Genomic DNA, 17,963 nt, shown 5'->3' on the forward strand with positions numbered 1-17,963 from the left:
GGTATAGGACTGTATTGGGGAACTGTTACAGACCTTTACTTTTAACAAGCTACTATGTATATTCTTTTAACAATCATAGTAAATGGGACTTACTCCTGGGTAAGCATGACTAAGATTGCAGCTTAAGACTGTTAAAAATGTTCCTGCTTGATTATGTCACTTCTGGTCATGACATCACTTCTGGTGGGTCCTGAGAGATTCTCATTCTAAAAAGTGGGTCACGGTGCTAAATGTGTGAGAACGCCTGCCCTAGCCATTTTCTTTTCTTTCACTGTGCAATACACACAGCCCTCCCAATGAATTGTCTTAATGCTTGTCTTTCTGAACCTTTTCGGATCCCAGTCACATCAGCTATCTGCTGGGAAACATACTCTACAGCAGGGGTGTCAAACATAAGGCCTGCAGGCCAAATGTGGCCCCCCAGACGCAATGTACGAGTATCTGGCCCCCATTATAACTGAGCTCTCTCATATGAACAAGATTTGCACATTTTCTCTTCTGTCCTTTGCAGCTAATGAGTTTTTATGTGAGAACTAAGTTCTTATTTCTGGCCATCATCTGCTTAATGGTGTCACTTCCTGCTTAATGATGTCACTTCTGGCCCTCAGTAGGCACCATGAAGGTGCCCTCTTCAGCCCTCTGTATGAAACAAGTTTGACATCCCTGCTCTACAGCAAGCAGTCTAATAAATTTTCTATGTGTCTTGCTGACAATTTTATGTTCAAAAACATAGAAGGTGGAACCAAGGGACTGGTTACTCTAAACCTTATCTTCACCAATTCTAGGCTATATCCACAGAAATATTGTATTGAGATCAAGAGAAGTAATGGTCCTACTATGCTCTAGTTGGCTCCCTCCTGGAATATTGTGTACAGTTCTAGGTTCCACAATTGAAGAGGTATAATGACAAACTGAAATAGGTCCACAGGAGATACTGAAATTGGATGGTGAGGGGGCTGGAGACCATGACCTATGAGGAAAGGATCATAAGAACATAAGAACATAAGAACAGCCCCACTGGATCAGGCCATAGGCCCATCAAGTCCAGCTTCCTGTATCTCACAGCGGCCCACCAAATGCCCCAGGGAGCACACCAGGTAACAAGAGACCTCATCCTGGTGCTCTCCCCTACATCTGGCATTCTGACTTAACCCATTCCTAAAATCAGGAGGTTGCGCATACACATCATCGCTTGTACCCCATAATGGATTTTTCCTCCAGAAACTCGTCCAATCCCCTTTTAAAGGCGTCTAGGCTAGATGCCAGCACCACATCCTGTGGCAAGGAGTTCCACAGACCGACCACGTGCTGAGTAAAGAAATATTTTCTTTTGTCTGTCCTAACCCGCCCAACACTCAATTTTAGTGGATGTCCCCTGGTTCTGGTATTATGTGAGAGTGTAAAGAGCATCTCCCTATCCACTCTGTCCATCCCCTGCATAATTTTGTATGTCTCAATCATGTCCCCCCTCAAGCGTCGCTTTTCTAGGCTGAAGAGGCCCAAACGCCGTAGCCTTTCCTCATAAGGAAGGTGCCCCAGCCCCGTAATCATCTTAGTCGCTCTCTTTTGCACCTTTTCCATTTCCACTATGTCTTTTTTGAGATGCGGCGACCAGAACTGGACACAATACTCCAGGTGTGGCCTTACCATAGATTTGTACAATGGCATTATAATACTAACCGTTTTGTTCTCAATACCCTTCCTAATGATCCCAAGCATAGAATTGGCCTTCTTCACTGCCACCGCACATTGGGTCGACACTTTCATCGACCTGTCCACCACCACCCCAAGATCTCTCTCCTGATCTGTCACAGACAGCTCAGAACCCATCAGCCTATATCTAAAGTTTTGATTTTTTGCCCCAATGTGCATGACTTTACACTTACTGACATTGAAGCGCATCTGCCATTTTGCTGCCCATTCTGCCAGTCTGGAGAGATCCTTCTGGAGCTCCTCACAATCACTTCTGGTCTTTACCACTCGGAAAAGTTTGGTGTCATCTGCAAACTTAGCCACTTCACTGCTCAACCCTGTCTCCAGGTCATTTATGAAGAGGTTGAAAAGCACCGGTCCCAGGACAGATCCTTGGGGCACACCGCTTTTCACCTCTCTCCATTGTGAAAATTGCCCATTTACACCCACTCTCTGCTTCCTGGCCTCCAACCAGTTCTCAATCCACGAGAGGACCTGTCCTCTAATTCCCTGACTGTGGAGTTTTTTCAGTAGCCTTTGGTGAGGGACCGTGTCAAACGCCTTCTGAAAGTCCAGATATATAATGTCCACGGGTTCTCCCGCATCCACATGCCTGTTTACCTTTTCAAAGAATTCTATAAGGTTTGTGAGGCAAGACTTACCCTTACAGAAGCCATGCTGACTCTCCCTCAGCAAGGCCTGTTCATCTATGTGTTTTGAGATCCTATCTTTGCTGAGGCATTCCACCATCTTACCCGGTATAGATGTTAGGCTGACCGGCCTATAGTTTCCCGGGTCCCCCCTCTTTCCCTTTTTAAAAATAGGCGTGACATTTGCTATCCTCCAATCTTCTGGTACCGTGGCCGTTTTGAGGGACAAGTTGCATACCTTAGTCAAGAGATCTGCAACTTCATTCTTCAATTCCTTAATAACCCTTGGGTGGATGCCATCAGGGCCCGGTGACTTATTGATCTTTAATTTATCAATGAGGTCTGAAACATCTTCTCTTTTAACCTCTATCTGACTTAACTCCTCGGTTAGGAGGGGCCGTTCGGGCAGCGGTATCTGCCCGAGGTCTTCTGCCGTGAAGACAGATGCAAAGAACTCATTTAATTTCTCTGCCATCTCTAAGTCTCCTTTTATCTCCCCTTTCCCTCCCTCACCATCCAGAGGGCCAACCGCTTCTCTGGCGGGTTTCCTGCTTCTAACATATTTGAAGAAGCTTTTATTATTCCCCTTAATGTTGCTGGCCATGCGTTCCTCATAGTCTCGCTTGGCCTCCCCTATCACCTTCTTACATTTCTTTTGCCACAGTTTATGTTCCTTTTTATTCTCCTCATTAGGGCAAGACTTCCATTTACGGAAGGAAGCTTCCTTGCCCTTCACAGCCTCTCTAACTTGGCTGGTTAGCCATGCGGGCACCCTCCTGGATTTAGTGGAACCCTTCTTTCTTTGCGGTATACACCTCTGCTGGGCCTCTATTACTGTTGTTTTAAGCAGCCTCCATGCACTCTGGAGAGACTGGACTCTTTTTACCCTCCCTTTCAACCTCCTTCTAACCAGCCTCCTCATTTGAGGGAAGTCCGCCCGTCGGAAGTCAAGGGTTTTTGTTAGAGATTTGCCTGGTATTCTTCCCCCAACGTGCACGTCAAAACGGATCGCAGCATGATCACTGTTCCCCAATGGCTCAGTAACGTTTACATCTCTAACCAGGTCCTGCGTACCGCACAAAATTAAATCCAGAGTCACCTGTCCTCTGGTGGGCTCCGTGACTAGCTGATCTAAGCCACAGTCATTTAGCACGTCAAGAAATCCAGTTTCCTTATCGTGACCAGAACACAAATTGACCCAGTCAATATGAGGATAATTGAAGTCCCCCATGATTACAACCCTGTCCTTCCTTGTCACCTCCCTGATCTGTTTCCTCATTTCAAGGTCCCCATCAGATTTCTGGTCTGGAGGACGATAGCACACCCCCAGTATTACATCGCTGCTCAAGCCTGGTAATTTAACCCACAGAGATTCTACGGTGGAGTCGGACCCACCTTCAATCTCTACTTTGCTGGATTCTATCCCTTCCTTAACATAAAGGGCCACCCCACCTCCAACACGCCCCTGCCTGTCCCTCCTGTAGAGTTTATAGCCTGGGATTGCGGTATCCCACTGATTCTCCGCATTCCACCAGGTTTCCGTTATGCCCACTATGTCAATATTTTCCCTTGTCACCAGACATTCCAGTTCTCCCACCTTTGCTCGTAGACTTCGGGCATTCGCATAAAAGCATTTATACACGGAATGCCCCAGGACGGGCTGCTTATTCGCTCCTTTGTCCCCGCATCCTCTCATTGTGCCAAACTGTCTATCACATCCCATCTCCCTACCTTTCCCAATTTCTTCTCCTACCCTGCCTTTGTCTTGTTGTTCTCTAACCTCCCCATCCTCATCCCATAGGGATGAGGAGTCCCGAACCGGATGCCCCTCGGCTCCTGTCGGCCTTCACCCAGGGATCAGTTTAAAAGCTGCTCTGCCACCTTTTTAATGTTATGCGCCAGCAGTCTGGTTCCGTTCTGGTTCAAATGGAGCCCGTCCCTCTTGTACAGGCCCCGCTTGTCCCAAAACGTTCCCCAGTGCCTAACGAATCTAAACCCCTCCTCCCTACACCACCGTCTCATCCACGCATTGAGACCCCTGATCTCCGCCTGCCTAGCTGGCCCTGCGCGTGGAACAGGTAGCACTTCAGAGAACGCTACCTTTGAGGTCCTGGCTTTCAGCTTCCTGCCTAAAAGCCTGCAGACGCGTGTGGCCTCTGGGAACCAAGTGCCTCTGGGAACTAAGTGCCAGGTAAGGCACAAGAGTTTAGCATCTGGGCGAGGAGAAGGCAAGGAGACCTCTGAGTTTTGGAGAAGGAGAGGAGGAGGAGCAGGAGGAGGAGGTAAGTGTACTCATTCTAACGCTTTGTCTTTCTAACTCCCTGTCTTCTAACCTTAACCTTACCTTTAAAGCAACCTTAAATCAAAATTGAAAGTTAGCACCTAAGGGAGGTACATAGGGCTACTCTGAGCAGCAGCAGAGTCCTACTCGTGAGTAAGAGCAGCATCCTACTCGTGAGTAAGTGCCCAAGGGTCAGGCATTTAAATCAAAATTGAAAGTTAGCTGCACCTAAGGTAGCACTTAATCGAAGGAAGGGAGGAGGATAAAGTGAAAAGCAGGTTTTCTACTTGTTTAAATTAAACCTATACTTAACCCAGGTTAAACCTAATCTAAGTTAGAACATAACCTAAACAGGTCAGTAAATTGGGACACAGGATCTAGAGAGCAATAAATAATTAAACAAACCCAAATAAAAACTAGCTTGAGGTTACAAAAACAGTCCAGCCTAAGAGAACAGAACTAGGAGGGAAAGGACCTAGGAAGGGCCAATTCCCAACCCAGTAAGAGCCCCATTAGGCTAATCCAAGCAGTCCATTCAGGAGCCTGCAGAGTAGGTCACGCCCATCAGCAGCCATTTGCCTTCCTGAGCTTTTGTAAACTCACCTGGGAAGGCCAGCCCCCCTTTCAATCAGGAAGGAAGGAGGGAGGAGGAGCCAGCCAGGAGTATAAAGCTAGGCAGGCCATCGCGTGAGGCTCTCTGCAGACGCGTGTGGCCTCTGGGAACCAAGTGCCTCTGGGAACTAAGTGCCAGGTAAGGCACAAGAGTTTAGCATCTGGGCAAGTTCAGCAGCAGGGCGAGGAGGCCAGGGCCCCATACACTGCCCTTCCTCTTCCCTAGAGAAAAGGGCTGCTATCCAGTGTACGGTTTTTAAAAGGACCCCTAAATAAAACAATAACAACAACAACAAAAAAGCTATGCAGTCAGACAGCCAGCAGCAGGGTGGGGGCTATCCAGTGTTCTGCATCGAGTGCCACATGTATGATTATATGCCTCTGGGCCATAAGTCATGGGTGTGTCCTCGGTGCAAGGAGCTCCAGGCTCTCAGGGAACGCGTCCGCTCCCTTGAAGCCTTGGTGGCCGACCTGGAGAAGCGCAGGCAGCCAGAGGAGGACCGTGGGGAGACTTCTGGGGACGATCAGGCTTCGTCCCAACCTCAGGCGTGCAGCTCCTCGGCTGCCCGGGTGGGAAGTCTCGGGACTGGAGGACATCATCCTGGAGAGGAGGGAAACAATCCCCTAGGGGGGATCCCTTCTCCAGGGGATGGGCCTGTATCCGAGCGCACTCGGGATACTCCTCGGCGGGAGGGGGGTCGGGGGCTTCTTGTAGTGGGGGATTCGATTATTAGAAACATAGAGAGGGGGGTTTGCGACGGATGTGAGGACCGCATGGTGACTTGCCTGCCTGGTGCGAAGGTTGCGGACATCACTTCTCGTCTAGACAGGCTAGTAGACAGTGCTGGGGGAGAGGTAGCGGCTGTGGTGCATGTCGGCACCAACGACGTGGGCAAGTGTAGCTGGGAGGTCCTGGAGGCCAAATTTCAAGGATCAAGGAGTTGGGTGCGTTTACTATAGAGAAGATATGGTTAAGAGATGACATAACAATGTTTAAATATCTGAGGGACCATCAAGTGGAAGAGGAGATGGATTTGTTCTGTCTTCAGTCCAGAACGTAAGATCAGGACAAATGGGTTTAAATTATAACAAGAGATATTTTGATTAAATGTTTGGAATAACCATTTGTCAGTGGAACAGTCTCCCTCAGAAGGTGGTAGGCTGTTCATTGTTGCAGGTCTCTAAGCAGAAGCTGGATAGCCATCTACAAGGCATGCTGTAGCTGTAGACTGCCTGCAGTGGCAGGGGGTTGGACTCAATGACCTTTCGGACCCTTCCAACTTCATTATTCTGCTATGGCATAATCAGTACAGGATAGGGAGAAGAGGCAACTCACCACCTAGATCCAAGTGAGTGCAGGGTCAGAACAGCAGGTTGTTTTCCCAGTGTGTCACAGCCCTTAATCCATCCTTCCTGCTTGCCTTCCAAATGCTAAGACCATTGTACAGAGGGCTTACTCCCACCGGACCCAGAGTTTGGCAAGCTCCTACCTAACCAGGTACTATAAGCAGCTCCTGAATCTTGCTAGGTGGTGACACTGGCCACATCTTTAGGGTACGTAGTAGACAACTGAGAAGCAGCCATACAAAATTCCACCACACCAACTTGTGTATATTACTTGGTGTTCTTGATATTGAAAGAAAGAAGAGACAAGGTTAAAACAGCTGTGGCCCAACAAGGTCTGCGTCAGAATTCTGCTGCTGTGCTTTTGCATTCGACACCATGCCACCTGGGTGTGTTGCACAGACATGGTTTCTCAGGAACGTACCTGCAAGCAGGTGGACAGAGCAAAAGTTCTTCTCCAGTTTTCCCAGCAAGACAGTGAGAAAAGAGTCAGGGGAGATGGAAGACACATCTTTTGAGCTCTGATCATACACCACCACTTTTTGCTTGCTGTCAGTTTCAACCTGGAACAAATAATTGGAAAGCGTCAGACAGAACCAAGGCTGAAAGTCCCCAGCATGTTTCCCCCACCATATTCTTACTTTTCAGGAAAGAGTTCATATACATTTTCTGGGCAGATTTAGAGCACAATCCAGGGATTGTGCTGGGCCAGCATCAGCCTCTTACACCAGCCCAGAATATCACAAACATGCCATAAGGCAGCAGAGTCTGCTGGGCTGCTGCATGGACATGTGCTGACCCACAGAAGCCAGATGTGAAAAGGGTAAGTTTGTGCCAGCCATGTCAAGCTGATGTGGGGGTCTGGAAGGGCAGGGGAGCCCAAGAAGGAGGCATTCTAGGGCAGGGGAGGGCTGGCAATGGGTGGGCCCGGGGGGGTGGCGGCGTGGCACCAGGATCCAGCACTTTTGATACAGCAAAACAAAAACGAAACTCATCATTACTACTGTCACCAGTTTGGTGAATTAAACAGTGCTGCAAGTTCAGTAGGATCCCTAGTTTATCTGGAGTTTTGTGAAGCTAGAGAAGCTGAAAATCCAGTGGTCCAGACCAGCTATTTTCAACCAGCATGCCACAACACATTGGTGTACTGTAAATGGTCTGCAGATGTGTTGTGGAAGTTTGGGGGAGGGTCTTTTATTAGTAGCATTTATTTATTAGTAGCTGCACGCGTGGGTTGTGTGCGCTTGCATACCTCACACGGCGGTGGTGCTTTTTGAAAGACTCCAGTGGGGAGGCTCTGCCTCACCTACATCCCCACCCGCCGCATGTCCCTGTTAGGGTCTGTGTGTAAAGAAGCATGTTCTTTTAAAAGTATGATCACTCTTAAACATCAAAGACATGCAGTATTGTATCTGAAGTATAGAAGTATTTTTAAATGGTTGTGATAAACAGAATCCTTTTCCTTCGTACCCTTTCTCTGGATGCATTTGTTTATAGAAACCCTTCCACAAGACACTATCATACCTGGGGCCAATGCACATGTAACACTACCAATTCTTAACAATGATTAAATGCCTGGAATCCAGATGCAAGAATGTACATTGGTGTGAATTTCACCCACCTGCTTTTATAATGGTTGATATTGGCACCAAATTTAACCACGGGGAGTGACAAACAGGGTTTGCTGTTACCCAGCCTGAACAAACTTCAAACTGGATTTTCTTAAACAGCATTGTTGGTACTGTCAAATGTGGGGGGAAAATACCAAACCCTCCCCCGTCTACAAGTCCTCACATATCAGTTATATTATTGTAAAATGCCCATTAATAGCAGAACATTGTTGGCTCCAATCTTCAGCATGGCTACTGCTATCATCTTCCAAAGGCTAGGAAGGAAACTTTGCACCAGAGAGTTAAGGGATAACCATGATTAATAGACCTGGAGGTGGGTGCTCTGGTCACTGGCAATTTCTTATTATTTCTAATTCTAATCTGAATTCAGGTTTAGCAGAAAATGCCCCACACTTTACCTTGCGCTTTGCAGAATGCTGGATGAGTTCAGTGATCAACACTTTATCCTGCTGCAGCCTCCGCTTCATGAGCTTGGAGCAGTTGATATTGACGGCATCTAAGATGTGTGACGTGTTGTATTCCACAAAAGGGCGACTGTCAATCAGAAGCAGTTTCTCGGTGCCGCTTTCCAGCAATGCCACCAGCCTCTCGCCAACAATGAGTTGAGTGCCATTCATCTCATCGGCCATGACAACAAGAGGAGCCCTTCTTTTGCCACTGCCTCCCTTTCCAATCTGCAGCAACGATGAAGAAAATGATGTAATGGCTCAGCACTTAAAGGCTTAGCCATGCCATTGTGCTTGGAACATATGAGGTCATACTGGTGGTGACTGGCAAGAGAAAAGTTAGACCCATTTTCTCTTGAGAGGGTTCTCCAGTGATGAATGCCGCCTCTGGCTCCCAGCTGATGTGCTAGTTAAGACAGGGTTTGCTCCACAAAGCAGCGCCTCAGCACTGATTCATCCTGAGCTATAGAGTCGCCATTTCACAACTCAAACAAAAGATGCTTTTTGGATGGTCCTGCCATTACATCATCCTTTATCTTTGTTCCCCCATCATCGGCTTTAGAGTGGACGAGGAGCCTGTTGAGAAATGGAAAGAGGTCGCAAGAGGCAGACCAAGAGAAAGAAAGGGGGAAAAAAGAAACAGACTATGAGAGTTCGCAAACCCCCATTACATCCCTCCACAACTCCCCCTGTTCTCAACTACTACAAACCACATTTTTCTTCTCCTTTTGAACATAATCATCCATTTTTCCATTCCACTTGTTTCCCAACCCCAAGGGGCAACCAAGAAGTTTGGCAGATCTGCAAACCTGGGTTTCTTTTCTTTTTTAAAAACTGGACAGGGATGTGGGGAAAGGCACAATTTGGGATGGAGAAGCATCAGGTGGAAAGAGAGAGCTTCTGCCCTCATAACAGAAGTTGGGTTTTTCTGCAGTTGTGGGAAACATGAATCTGGAATCCATCCTAGTTCAGGAAAACCAGGGAAGAAAGTACAAGGAAGAAAGGGTTAACTCCCCTCCCTTGCCACTTCTATACACCCTCCACTACTCTTTAGGAGATCCGAGTCCTCTATATCTGCAACTGTAACTCTAGTTGATCCTTAGCGTACAATTCATTTTATTTATTTTTCACATTTTTATATCACTCTTCCTCCAAGAAGAATCCTTCCCTTTTGCCCTCACAACAACCCTGTGATGCTGTGCTAACCCAGTGGTCATGCTAAGAGAGTGTGACTGGCTCAAGGTCACTCAGGAAGTTTCATGGTTGAGCAGGGATTTGAACCTGGATCTTCCAGGTCCACATCCAGCCCCTGAACCACTATGCCATGCTGGCTTAGTGGCTGGCCTTTAGCAGTGAAATGAAGCAAAAACAGACATACAGAAGAATGAGGCATAGACCATACCTCATCCAACTACTGGTAACGGATGTCTACTTTCAGTGTTAGAACTTGTAGTTAGCCTTGTTCTTGAAAAGGCTAGTCTTCAAGTTGAAAAGTCAAAGCCTAGTCTGCTCTCTGCTTGCTAGCTTTCTAGATGCAGAGAGTGCTTTAAAAAAAAAAATTCCCAGCTTGCAGTTCAGAGTCATTCAGTCTATCCCACACCTCAGGCTTTAATTCTTCAAAATGTGTAGGCCCAGCCTTTGTGATGAAATAGAGGAGTTGACTAGGAAACACCGAGTTTGAATTTCCTCTGAAATGCACTAAACAAATGATATCAGAACAGGAGAACACAATATTAAAGGCTGATGAAGCACAAAGGCAAGTAGAAGATATCATGACCAGGTTGGGTAATCTGCTCCACTGTCACTAAATACTGATTAAACATGAATCAGGACCTTTTCTATTCTCAGGGGATGTGATCCATAAGGACATAAGAACATAAGAACAGCCCCACTGAATCAGGCCATAGGCCCATCTAGTCCAGCTTCCTGTATCTCACAGCGGCCCACCAAATGCCCCAGGGAGCACACCAGATAACAAGGGACCTGCAAGGCTTCCTGGGAATTGTAGTTAAGAACATAAGAACAGCCCCACTGGATCAGGCCATAGGCCCATCTAGTCCAGCTTCCTGTATCTCACCAAATGCCCCAGGGAGCACACCAGATAACAAGAGACCTCATCCTGGTGCCCTCCCTCGCATCTGGCATTCTGACATAACCCATTTCTAAAATCAGGAGGTTGCGCATACACATCATGGCTTGTACCCCGTAATGGATTTTTCCTCCAGAAACTTGTCCAATCCCCTTTTAAAGGCGTCCAGACCAGTCGCCATCCCCATCCCCATCACCACATGGTGGTCCAAGGACCAGAAGTGCACTTTGCCTTGCAGTTGGCCCCCTCGTAGGCAGTGTGGCTTTGTAATGAAGTTGGCAGTAACAGAGGGGGCTTCATAGTTGGACCAGGGAGTGAGCTTTCCTTCACATTTTATTCATTATTCTCTGGAACAGAGTAAGCATTGACATTCAGTGATCCTTTAGGGCCTAATTACTGCCACCACCCTTTGCTTCAAGGTCCACAGGTGTACTATGAAACTTTGGAGCACAGCTGAAAATTGCTGAAGAACTCTTTCCGGTTCTGCAGTTTTGTTTCTAGGGCAGTAGCCACCAAACCATAGTCCACAGGCTAGAAACGGCATTAAGAAAAAGACATCTGGGAGCAGCACTTCTGTTCCATGCTACAGCCCCCTATCTATCCATCCGAAATTTTGGATGGCCCCTATCTTTCCATGTCAGAAATTTCCACCAGGCAGTCACTTCCACCTGGAAATCAGGGCGCAGAGACTGCTGGGGTGACAGGTAGCCAAAGTGGCTGCTCAGCACAAGTTTCGGACAAGATCGGATGGAAAAATAGTAACACGCTGTTTACAGACAATCCACTGACAGTTGCCCTAGAAATAGAGCTACAGAACCCAAAGAGTCTCCCAGAAACAACACCATAAGAGGCAAAGACCATAAAGGACAGTGTGCCATGAGAAGAAAAATGTCAAAAATCACGGCTCTAGTTCTTACAAACTGAAAACATTTTTCCTGCTCACAGTTTTAAGGGGAAAATTTGCCACTGATTCTCGATCAAGTGGGAAGGGACATGCTAAGAACTACATTGGGCCAGAAGTTAGCCCCTTCTGCAAAGAATGTTCAGGAAGGTAAACTAACCTCTACCTGTAAGTAATTTGAACAAATACACGTGGTTATGTAAAAATTGTATTTTTCTAACATAATTTATTCACTAATAGCAGAAAAAAGCCTGCTATTAGTCTTTAGCAGAAAAATAACTGAAAAAACAGCAATGAACAACTTACTGTATTAAGTACTAGTCAAAATGCCCATCTAAGAATTTCGGGTCACAAATCCTTCTCCTGGTTAAAAGGATGCTCACTTTTCCATCAATCCATTTAAAAGCCAAATCTTTAGGAATCAGCCAATGTTTCCAGAGTCCACACAGTGTCAGGGCTAGTGCTGGAAACCAGGGAAGTGAGGAGGCAGGTGAGGCATAAGAACATAAGAAGAGCCCTGTTGGATCAGGCCAAAGGCCCATCTAGTCCAGCTTCCTGTATCTCACAGCGGCCCACCAAATGCCCCAGGGAGCACACAAGACAACAGACACAATGTGCATCCTAGTGCTCTCCTAGAGCCTCCCCACTGAAGTCCTTTGAAAAGTGCCACTGCCATGTGAAGTGTGCAAGCATTCACAACCCACTCACACAGTGCTTTTTTGAAGGACTCCAGCGGGGAGGCTCTGCCTCACCTACCTCCTCACCCACCCATGTCCCTGTGAAAACTGTGTCAGAGAGACCCACGTTTCAAATTATGCTTGGCCAGGCACAGATCATCCCCCTCCACAAACCTCACTTGCACCACACAAGGGTTCCAAGGATAGAACTGAACCACAAGAAGACTGTCCCAAGAATCTGGGAGGTGGAAACAGATGTTAATAAATAAAATCTCCTCACCCATTTGATAGTTCTCAATGTAGTTTTCCAGATTCCATCTCATTCTATCATGACTCCACCTTCCCCCCCCCCAAAAAAAAAAACCCTTAGGATGGGGATTTATGAATTTATAGGATTTTTATACCGCTTTTCTAAAAACCCAAAGTGAAGATGCAGTATTTCGATCAAAATGTTAAACTACACAGACAGGAGCAGGTTTAATCCTTAGTGTCCCTGAAAAGGGCACATTTGGCCCACACCACAATGGTATTCCCTTCATTTCCAGCCATGTCTGTGGAAGGATACCATTCATTCCAATAGACCGAGTGCTGCACTGGAAAGCTAACCCTGCTCTCCACCCCTGAGTGGTCTAGCCTACACTAACTGGAATTCCATGTGTGTCTGTGTATGACAGTATGCCTCTCACACATGTAACATGCAAGAATGCACTGAGCCCTCCACAGTTATTTGCAATGTTCAAACCATGTATGCACACAACCTTCAATTTAATGGACTACTGAGGGGAAGGGATGTCCGTTAATGCCAAAAGCCATTAAATCCAAATGCACTGAAGTCAATGGAGACGCACATGCACAAAATGCATATGACTAATTTTTAATGGAGCAGAAAATGTCAGTTGTTTCTGAAGTTGATACACAGTTAAAATGGTCACTGTTCTGCCAGGTAGGAAACCATCTGTGATTATGGCAACTTCCTTTCAGCAGTCAACCTCCATGTTTTGCTTATTTTAGAACAATTAAAAAAAACAGAGTGCGCTCTCCTTCACATTCATTATTCTCTAGAACAGAGGAAGCATCCACATTCAAAGACCCTTCAGGGTCCAATTACCACCACCTCCCTCCAAAGCCTGGTTGGCTTCAATGAGCAGATCAGACCCATGAATTTGGCAGCTAGAAAATCTGCTTGGAGGCAGAGAAAGACCCGTAGTTTGTGCCTGACCAGTGCAGAAGGAAATCGAGGGAGAGCACCCAGCTCTCTTAAAGGGGAGACTCTTTTTGTGCTGAGCAAGAAATATCGCCAACAGGCACATTAAAAATGAGGCAGATACAGTTCACTGGCAATTATGTGGAATCCCCAAGACTCAGTTGGACCAATATTTCTCCTTCCTGACTTCTGTGCGCGGTGAGGTGTGGAGCAGGTCTTGGGTTGTAGATTCCAGTTCCTCCTGTGCTCCCCTCACTGTGCAGAGAAGGCGAATACTTGAGCTTTTGCTCATAATTGAATCTACCATCTTCCAGTGCCGCAACATTCAACGTAGCCCCCCCTCCAGCTGCCTTCTACAAACCACACTAGGCACAAGGTAGGACTCCATAATCTGAGCTTCTTCCTTGGAAAGGCCCAAACTGGATTGGGATCACAGCATGGAGAGGTTTTCCGCCTTCCTTTTTCTTTTTAAAAACCACACACATTCTCTCCACCCCCCCCCCTCCACCCTGCAACCCCAATTCAAACTGATTCCTTGAGCGACTATTAACTGCAGAGAGGAAAACTTACAAGCAATTGTGCCCACAAGTTTCCACCTCTGTGGAGAACAGCGGCTTCAGAGAGTAGACTGAAGATGGGAAATTGACATGGGGTAAGAGGTTAAGCCTCCCTCTGTCCTGCTCACGCAAATCAACCCACAGGTCTAGAAAATGGTTTTAAGGAAGTAAAAGTTTGAAAACCCCCATTTTAAAAACCAGGAAACAGTCAGTGAAGTAAAACCCCCACCTGTAGTTTCAAGTGGTATTGTTTAGGAGCAACTTAATCGTGTGATCCACTGCAGACCACACCAGTGGTGTAGCTAGAGGGGGTGCAAAGCACTAAGTTTTGCGGGGGAGCCTCACCGCAGCATGCAAGGGGCCCCTCCCCCTCGGAGGCATTCCAGGCAGTGGGAACAAAACAGGTGCCTCCATTTTGCTCCCACTGTCCAGAATAGCTCCAAAGGGGAGAGAGAGGGCCCCCCTGCAAAACAAAGTGCTTTGTTTCCCCTCTAGCTCCACCCCTGGACCACGCAATAATCTGCACGCCACTGCATTAGAACGGCATTTTTGAACAGCAGTCCTGGAAAGCAAATGCCGTCATCATACACGCCTTTCAAAATGACCAGTTCACAGCATGTCCAAAACGAACCTTACTTGCACTTAAATGGGTAAATCAAGTCAAAATACAACAGTGGTTTCAGCGTTTCTTGAAGTGACTGGCCTACTGCTCCCCATGAAGTCATGGGAAATGCTACAATGCTGATTCATGTTATCCTTCAGTACTCAGCCACTTTCACACCCAGTTTCTTTTCCTCTCCTCTCACACCCCCCCCCCCCACAAAACCAGGAGCAATAATGACCTCCAAGAGCCATCACCTCTCCCTGTTCGCTCAGTTACCAGCAGGGTTGGCAAACGAAAGTTTACCTAATTTGTGCCAAAACCAAATGCTACAAACAATTTGTTTTTATTTTTTCGAAAGGTTTCCTGTTTACAGGCAGCAGCGACAGCCGCCAAAACACTATTTTTAGAAGTTCAGAGTTCACTGGCCTCACACAATCTCAGCATGAAAAGGAAATCCAAACTTCCTTCATTCTGGACACCAAGTGAACAAGCATGCTAGCTCTTTTTCAAACAAGTCAAGATTGTTAAAACTGAGCCAAAGCAATCCCCCCCCCCAAACAAAATGTAGGGGGAAACGTTTTGCCTTTTGTATGGGAAATCTACCCAACGAAAGGTAGATTCAGGTCAACAGGAAGCAGTTTCAGGCAGCCAACTACTCAAACCGATCTACCACAACCAGTAAGAGAGCACCCAAAGGCACATCTGTGCACCCACCTAGTCCCGACTGATACAAGGGGACCCGGGAAATTATAGGGGCGACCCGGGAAACTATAGGCCGGTCAGCCTAACATCCATACCAGGTAAGATGGTGGAATTTCTCATCAAAGATAGGATCTCAAAACACACAGAAAAACAGGCCTTGCTGAGGGAGAATCAGCATGGCTTCTGTAAGGGTAAGTCTTGCCTCATGAACCTTATAGAATTCTTTGAAAAGGTCAACAGGCATGTGGATGTGGGAGAACCCGTGGACATTATCTATCTGGACTTTCAGAAGGCGTTCGACATGGTTCCTCACCAAAGGCTATTAAAAAAACTCCACAGTCAGGGAATTAGAGGACAGGTCCTCTCATGGATTGAGAACTGGTTGGAGGCCAGGAAGCAGAGAGTGGGTGTCAATGGGCAATTTTCACAATGGAGAGAGGTGAAAAGCGGTGTGCCCCAAGGATCTGTCCTGGGACCGGTGCTTTTCAACCTCTTCATAAATGACCTGGAGACAGGGTTGAGCAGTGAAGTGGCTAAGTTTGCAGACGACACCAAACTTTTCCGAGTGGTAAAGACCAGAAGTGATTGTGAGGAGCTCCAGAAGGATCTCTCCAGACTGGCAGAATGGGCAGCAAAATGGCAGATGCGCTTCAATGTCAGTAAGTGTAAAGTCATGCACATTGGGGCAAAAAATCAAAACTTTAGATATAGGTTGATGGGTTCTGAGCTGTCTGTGACAGATCAGGAGAGAGATCTTGGGGTGGTGGTGGACAGGTCGATGAAAGTGTCGACCCAATGTGCGGCGGCAGTGAAGAAGGCCAATTCTATGCTTGGGATCATTAGGAAGGGTATTGAGAACAAAACGGCTAGTATTATAATGCCGTTGTACAAATCTATAGTAAGGCCACACCTGGAGTATTGTGTCCAGTTCTGGTCGCCGCATCTCAAAAAAGACATAGTGGAAATGGAAAAGGTGCAAAAGAGAGTGACTAAGATGATTACTGGGCTGGGGCACCTTCCTTATGAGGAAAGGCTACGGCGTTTGGGCCTCTTCAGCCTAGAAAAGAGACGCCTGAGGGGGGACATGATTGAGACATACAAAATTATGCAGGGGATGGACAGAGTGGATAGGGAGATGCTCTTTACACTTTCACATAATACCAGAACCAGGGGACATCCACTAAAATTGAGTGTTGGGCAGGTTAGGAAAGACAAAAGAAAATATTTCTTACTCAGCGTGTGGTCGGTCTGTGGAACTCCTTGCCACCTGATGTGGTGCTGGCGTCTAGCCTAGACGCTTTTAAAAGGGGATTGGACAAGTTTCTGGAGGAAAAATCCATTATGGGGTACAAGCCATGATGTGTATGTGCAACCTCCTGATTTCAGAAATGGGCTATGTCAGAATGCCAGATGCAAGGGAGGACACCAGGATGAGGTCTCTTGTTATCTGGTGTGCTCCTTGGGGCATTTGGTGGGCCGCTGTGAGATACAGGAAGCTGGACTAGATGGGCCTATGGCCTGATCCAGTGGGGCTGTTCTTATGTTCTTAAGTTCAGCATGCACAGAACAGACTAGGATGTGCGAGGCATTTGGAACCCTACAGAGAAGACCTGGCCAGGGAAAGGGTTAATCATTGCCCTTTCCCTTGAAGGGGAGAAGTCTTAATCAGCTGTTCTAGAAGATACTGTTCTCTTAGGTTTTGCTTACAAGTGTATGTCTCTCTTATGTAGTTTTTTTGGCAGTGTGTAGAATCAGTGAGTGGGCCATAATTAACATGTGCAGCTCCTTGGCATAGGATGCGATGATGGCATCTGGCCTAGATGCCTTTGAAAGTGGATTGGACAGATTTTTGGAGGAAAAGTCCACCACAGGTTACAAGCCATGATGGGTACCTGCCACCCCCTACTTTTAGAAGTAGGCTACCTCCAAATGCCAGCTGCAAGGGAGTGGCACCAGGATGCAAGTCTCTTGTTGTCTTGTGTGCTCCCTGGGGCATGTGGTGGGGCACTGTGAGATACAGGAAGCTGGGCTAGGTGGGCCTTTGGCCTGATCCAGCGTGGTTCTTCTTATGTCCCAACTTGCTCCTGAGAAATAATCGCATATGGCTTTGGTGACAAAGGTTTATTTTCTTCCCTCCTCTTACCACCATCAGCACGCCCTACCTGAATCGAAGGCAGGAGGCACAGAGTGACATAAACCAGCATTTAATCAAAGTACTGGGCACAGTTCACAGTAACATTAAGTCATGTTGATTTCAGTGATGGGGTGGAGCTTAACTGTCTTCCATTGACATGAATGAGCCTTTAAAGTGCTTAACTTTGGCTGAACTGTGCCCACACTATTCATAAGCTTTGAAAACAAGCTATTTAAAAAATGGCTTAGCTTAATTCCCATCTGATACCACATTATTCTTCCAATGCTGTGCTGTGCTGTCAGCGTCGTGTTTAGACGTGCCCCATTTAACAGGGCTTGCTCTTCTTGAGAAAGACACTCTCCCTTCACTCCCTTGTGTTCCAAATGAGGCACATTCAGACAAGCCACACCAATCGAGGGAGTTACTTTGGGGGGGGGGT

The 17,963-nt window shown here is 46.9% G+C and overlaps 1 protein-coding gene across 2 annotated transcripts in view; it reads right to left on the minus strand.

Moving 5' to 3' along the window:
* Positions 1-17,963, minus strand: part of DUSP16 (dual specificity phosphatase 16) — a 51,204-nt gene that overhangs the window by 17,782 nt on the left and 15,459 nt on the right. For both annotated transcript variants that reach the window (XM_066632643.1, XM_066632642.1), the window contains exons 2-3: positions 8,609-9,232; positions 7,004-7,142 (exon numbers count right to left, since the gene is read on the minus strand). In XM_066632643.1, the coding sequence (XP_066488740.1) occupies positions 7,004-7,142; positions 8,609-8,839 (370 nt within the window). In that variant the 5' untranslated portion in view covers positions 8,840-9,232. The remainder of the gene's footprint in view (positions 1-7,003; positions 7,143-8,608; positions 9,233-17,963) is intronic.

The sequence above is a fragment of the Tiliqua scincoides genome, chromosome 6 (genome assembly GCF_035046505.1).
Source record: "Tiliqua scincoides isolate rTilSci1 chromosome 6, rTilSci1.hap2, whole genome shotgun sequence".
Taxonomy (NCBI): Eukaryota; Metazoa; Chordata; class Lepidosauria; order Squamata; family Scincidae; genus Tiliqua; species Tiliqua scincoides.